This window comes from Musca vetustissima, unplaced genomic scaffold (genome assembly GCF_032173495.1).
Source record: "Musca vetustissima isolate MV318-11 ecotype Yass unplaced genomic scaffold, APGP_CSIRO_Mvet_v1 utg10841, whole genome shotgun sequence".
In the NCBI taxonomy this organism is placed as follows: domain Eukaryota; kingdom Metazoa; phylum Arthropoda; class Insecta; order Diptera; family Muscidae; genus Musca; species Musca vetustissima.
Genome location: NW_026883530.1, coordinates 180,488 through 186,392, shown reverse-complemented (window position 1 = coordinate 186,392; position 5,905 = coordinate 180,488). Strand labels below are relative to the sequence as shown.

The 5,905-nt window shown below is 36.7% G+C and overlaps 1 protein-coding gene across 1 annotated transcript; it reads left to right on the top strand.

Moving 5' to 3' along the window:
* The first annotated feature begins 2,096 nt into the window (after positions 1-2,096).
* LOC133330452 (uncharacterized) lies at positions 2,097-2,608 on the top strand. The gene is made up of 3 exons (XM_061538886.1): positions 2,097-2,114; positions 2,186-2,352; positions 2,422-2,608. The coding sequence occupies exons 1-3, from the start codon at positions 2,097-2,099 to the stop codon at positions 2,606-2,608; spliced, it is 372 nt and encodes a 123-aa protein (XP_061394870.1).
* Positions 2,609-5,905: the final 3,297 nt, after the last annotated feature.

Genomic DNA, 5,905 nt, shown 5'->3' with positions numbered 1-5,905 from the left:
GTCAACCACTCCTCTTGGATATAATATCAACTTCCCGGGTATATGTCCTTCAGTGGTAAATATATATGCTATAGAATAAAAATTTTGTAATTTTTCACACAAAAGTCAGGGTCCATTTGACCCGCTAAATATTGACCGATCTTTATCAAAACATGCATGCTTATTCTTTGGCCCGACCCCCTTCTCCATGCAAAATTTCACGATGTTCGGGCCATTATTGCGGCCTGTGGAGCGACCAGAAAAACCGACAAAAAATTTAGTATTTGGTCCATTTCATCCCCTAAATATTAACCGATCTTTCCCAAAAACAATAGGGGTCTTCATTAGCCAGAACCCATCCTACATGCAAAATTTCGTGAAGATTGGTCCATAACTGTGGCCTGTATAGTGTTTACAAATTATAATGGACAGACGGACGGACACACATGTCTAGATCGACTCAGCTAGTCGAGATATGACGATCGGTATACTTAAAGGTGGGTCTAGGACCAATATTTCGCGGCGTTACAAACTTTTGGGGCTGCACAAAGCTATAATACCCTGACAACATAGTTGTGTAGGGTATAATTAATATCTAGTAAGTTTCCTTTAAATCGGTTCAGATTTAGCTTCCATATATATTTTCGACCTATTCATGTTGACTGTACACCAAATAATCAATGGGTGTCGATTGATACATTTTAAACAGTGATTCATACCAAATAGAGTGTGTACAGTTTGCTTTAAATCTATTTACAAAATTTAGAATAGGCTGCAGAATGCCATGTGTTGGAGTTTATGTTAGTCGGTTTACTTATAGATAAAGATCGCATATTTAAGTTCGTTCAATTTCATGTCAATGTTCCTTAGAAAAGGCGATGTCTGTTAGGATACATATGTAGAATATTCCCTAAGTGGTGAAGGGTGTCATATAGTCGGCCAGGTCCGACTTTACTACTTTCCTTGCTGGTGTTTCATTCAATCCACGCTTTTAAAATTGTTGTATTTTAAAAATCCACACTGAGTAATATAGTCGGACGAGGCCGACTATATGATAACCTAAACAACCAACACTGAAGTACCAGTGAGGTACATCTTTAACACCAAAAATTCCTGAGCGGAATCTACGAAACCAAAATTGCACATAATTGACCGTTACAGTATCGGAACCATAAACTGCATTCACAATTTTAGCCGATTGGCTTGCATTTTCTCCTTTGTCAAGAAAAACTTTAAAATGTACCGATTTTTTCTCTTTGTTCACTTCCATTTTTAACATCCTGTAACTCACAAAAAACAGCAAAATATTTTTTTCTGCGAAATGTCACTCTTCCAACGAACATAAATCTGAAATTGCTTAATCGATACCGAAAAAATAATGGATTTCTTTTTCCCCAACTTAATATTTGGTCAGATCCCCTTCACCGTATAAAATATGTGACCCCTTCTGTTAAAGAGCGGCTTTTACGCTCTTATTCACATAAATTACTCTCAAAGAGAGCACTCGTACGGGGATTAGCCTGATGCGGTTCATTGCACCCCCTATATATCATCTCAACATCACCGAAAATTATTGGTGTCGTCCTTGACCAAAAATTTTTTTTTTTAATTTTTTAAAATTCGATCAGATTTTATAAATTAATTTCCGACCATTTCGTTTTAATAAAAAATCTCTATGGCAACTCCCACATTTGATTATCTCGGCACAACGACACGTTAGCGTGTTGTGAGAACTCTCTTAACGATTGGCCATCAGAGCTGGTTATGCTATGGCATTGCAACTTACTAGCTCAGCAGTCAGCTGGTATTATTCCCAAAAAAGAAGATCCATTAATTGTCGAACATTATTGGCTAGGAGCGGACATACAAACATCAGTGGTGATTGTTGTTTTTATTGTAGTTTTAAAATAAACATCGTAAAGAGCAGACGGTATTCCAAAAAATAAAAAGACAAATCCCAAATAATAAATCTAAATCAAGCCGAACAATGTGCTAAGCATTTGGATAGGCAAGTTTGTAAAGTTTTATTCCAAGTGATTTATTTGAAAAACAAAACCTAGACGAAAATAAAATATTCCATAGGACTTTGAAACAAGGTGATCAAGCTGAAGAAAACGATGCAGTACCCATATGTTGTGAGTTTCAATGTCAAACATTCCCATCTCTGAAATGAGTTTGAAGTGATATTTTCAGTTATTTTTTCCAGTTTGTTATTTTGATTTTGTTGCCCTGTTGGAGTTATGGCCAGCCGGCATATTATTATAATAGAGGTCAAGGTCAAGATGGGCGTTATATCAGAGGACCAGTCATATATCGCAACGATGTGATACAAGATTTTGAATATGTACCCACGGTACAGGGTTACCGTTACAAGTAAGTTCAGTCTTTGTAATTTATAAAAAGAGAACATTTAATTTTTTTCCTTCTCTCCTCCTCCATCAGCTATGTTTTAAACGATGGCACCACGAGAGATGAAAATGTCCTGGTCGCCGGCACACCCGACACTCCTCAATCGAAATTGGATGGCAAAAATACCGATCTCACTGCTGTTGGTGTTGGCGGTAGACATCGCATGCCAACGAAAAATCGTAAATTAGCTCCAGGTGCACTTAAAAGTTTAGCAGGTTAAAACTTGCTGAGAGAGGGAGGAGTTTATGCCTGGTATGGGGATGTTTTTTTGTTAGATAGTTTAATTGTTTTTAAATACATTCATAGTGCATATTTTATTAATATTTTTTTATTGTTATACTCATCCATACAAATACACATACAAACATATACAATGGTTAGTAAATTTTTAGATAATTTATGTCATTGTTTTAATTGTTTATGTGAATGTGAACTGTCAAAATGAAGAATAATGGTGTGTCAGCAACATAATCACGCTGCAGTTGTGTGCCCTACAGCATTGTCTGGTCAAGGGTATATTTGTGGTAATCAGCGATGGTTTGTAACACACACACACATATAAATCAAATGGAGAGTAGATTAAAGCCATTGTTCATCTTTGGTGGCCTATATCGAATATCAAGGTGAATTGATTTATGTTTTTGAAACGATCGCCAGGCCATTCATATATGCTCCGAAGTATCCAGTGAGGTATTGTACAATGATGATATTAAAACCAGTAAGGAAATTAGTAAAGTCGGACTGGGACGACTATATGATACCCTTCACCACTTTGGGTATATTGTACATATGTAACCTTACAATTGCATGTCAATGTTCCATCGAAGAAACATACTCATGCCTTGATACACCCTATTCGGTACGTCGCACTGTTAAAAATTTAATCTCAATCAGACACTCGTGCGAAATACATATGGAAGATAGCTACATCTGCACGCAATAATCCCATTCAAGTCTCAATCGAAATCTGAATCGATTTTCCCAAAACTTACCACTCATCATTCCTGACTCAATTCAGTACGCTATGCCAAATTCCATGCAAATCGAAGGATATATAGGAACTATGCTGCACCATATACATGAAATCGGAGGAGAGTATATATGGAGCTATACCGAAATCTGAACCGATTTTCCCGAAACTTACCACTCATCATTCTTGACTCAATTCAGTACGCTAATCCAAATATTATGCAAATAGAAAAATATATAGGGCCTTTGGTGCAAATTTCGTGCACATCTGAGTATATATAGGGTCTTTGGTGCACCATTTACCTTAAATCGGACAAAAATATGTATGGGACCTATATCTAAATCTGAACCGATTTTCACGCAACTTGGTAAGCATCATTCTGGGTTGAATTTTGTACGTTGTGTCAAATTTTGAGAAAATCGAAAGATATTTAGGGACTTTGGTGCAACATTTACCATAAATCGGATGAAAATATATATCTAAATCTGAACCGATTTTCATGAAACTATGCATACATCATTCTAGGCTTAATGTAGTACGCTATGCCAAATTTCGTGCATATCGAATGATATTTAGGGACTTTGTTGCATCATTTACCTTAAATCGGACGAAAATAAATATAGGAGCTATATCTAAATCTGAACCGATTTTCACGAAACTTGGCACACATCATTCTAGGCTTAATTTAGTATGCTGTGCGAAGTTTCGTGCTAATCGAAAGATATTTACGGACTTTGATGCACCATTTACATTAAATCGGATGAAAATATATATGGGAGCTATATCTAAATCTGAACCGATTGCCAAATTTCATCCAATTCGAATCATAAATGCGACCTGTACTTTGTTTACAATTTAACATGGACAGACAGTCAGACGGATGGATGGACATGCATAAATCGACTTAGAATATGATTCCATGCATATTCTCAAAAGGAACCATGTGCCTATCTCGTTTCCGTTTGCCTGTTACGAACATATGCACAAATACATAATACCCTGTACCACAGTGTAGTGAAGGGTATAAAAGAGTTTAATATGTGACAACTACTGACATTAATTTTGGAAAGATGAGATGTGTGGGTGACATGAAAAAACTGCAACTAACTTCAGACTTCTGTCATTTCTAAGCCATTCGTCCGAAAGCTGTTCAAATTTTTCCAGTGACAGCCCATTATATTGCTTACAAGCGTACAAAAGCATTTTGGTAACAATTTTCCCGAAAAAAGTTATTCGTGATGGAACAGAAAGAAAATGGACTGGCAAGAGCTAATGAGCATGGCCGAAGGTTGTGAACTGCCGCATTTGGTTTTCTTCGATGAGAAAACATTCGTTGTCCAGTCGTTTGTAAACAAACAAAATGATCGTGTTTACTTGCCAAAGAGGTCAGCTGAAAATGTGATCCTTCGGTTGGCCACCAAAACTCAAGCGCCGGCCATGGTGATGGTGTGGGCCGCCATAACAGCCGATGGTAGCTCTTCACTCGTATTAATCAAATATCATCAGAATAAATGCTGAATATTATCGCGAAAATATTCTAGAGGGTGTACTAAAGCCTTGGACACGCAAACATTTTGGGCGCAGACCTTGGACATTCCAACAGGACCATCCTGAGTGCGATGGTGGACGCGCCACCCAACAAATGATTACAAAATGAGGTTCCTCGGTTCATTTCCAGCGCACAATGGCCACAAACATCTGCTGATACCAATCCGTTGGACTATTGTGTCTGGAGTATTTTGGAAAGCAAGGTTGGCACTAAAAAAAATACCAAAGTGTCGATCACCTCAAGCAAGAGCTTCGCCGGAAATGGGCCAAAATACCGCAGAGCAACAATCGGGCAGCGTGTGATGGTTTCATTGGCCGTTTGAAGGCCATAATTTGCGCCAAAAGTGTTCAACTCGAAGAAATATAAACTTATTCTAAAATTTTACGTTATTTTCGACATTTTTGCTTTCATTCAATAAAATTAAAAAAAGTGTAAAAATTATGGCGCTTGCCTTTGTAGCAGTTTTTTTATTTCACCATGTATAAATATATATAGGGGAGAGGGGGCACCTTTGAACAGCGCTCATAAAATCTCGGTTCAAAATTCAACATTTTGTATGTGCCTATCTTGTTCTTTATCTGCGTAAACCATTTTATCTAGCTTTTTCAGTTGCCGACAAAATTTACATGAGTGACCATGTTCTCGCAGTGCCATTGTAAACTTTTAATTTTTTGGTTGTAAGGGCGCAGGAAGAATTCGGTGATCATTTTCTTTCGTTAAACAATCTTTTTTGCTTTCCAACAATCATTTCAAACATAACTAATGTATTTTCTTTCATATAAATTTACTACAAAAAAAGTTATTATAAATTTACGTAAAATACCACAGGTGGGGCACCATTGAACATACCCAGTAAACTCCAGTAAAAAACGGAATTTTTAACTTTTGGCTTCGATTTCTCAAAAATTTCAAATCTAATAAGATTACGAAATTAGCTGTATTTTTCACCATATAGATTTTTGTTTTTATGTCATTTTATGTTTTAATAAATTTTGATC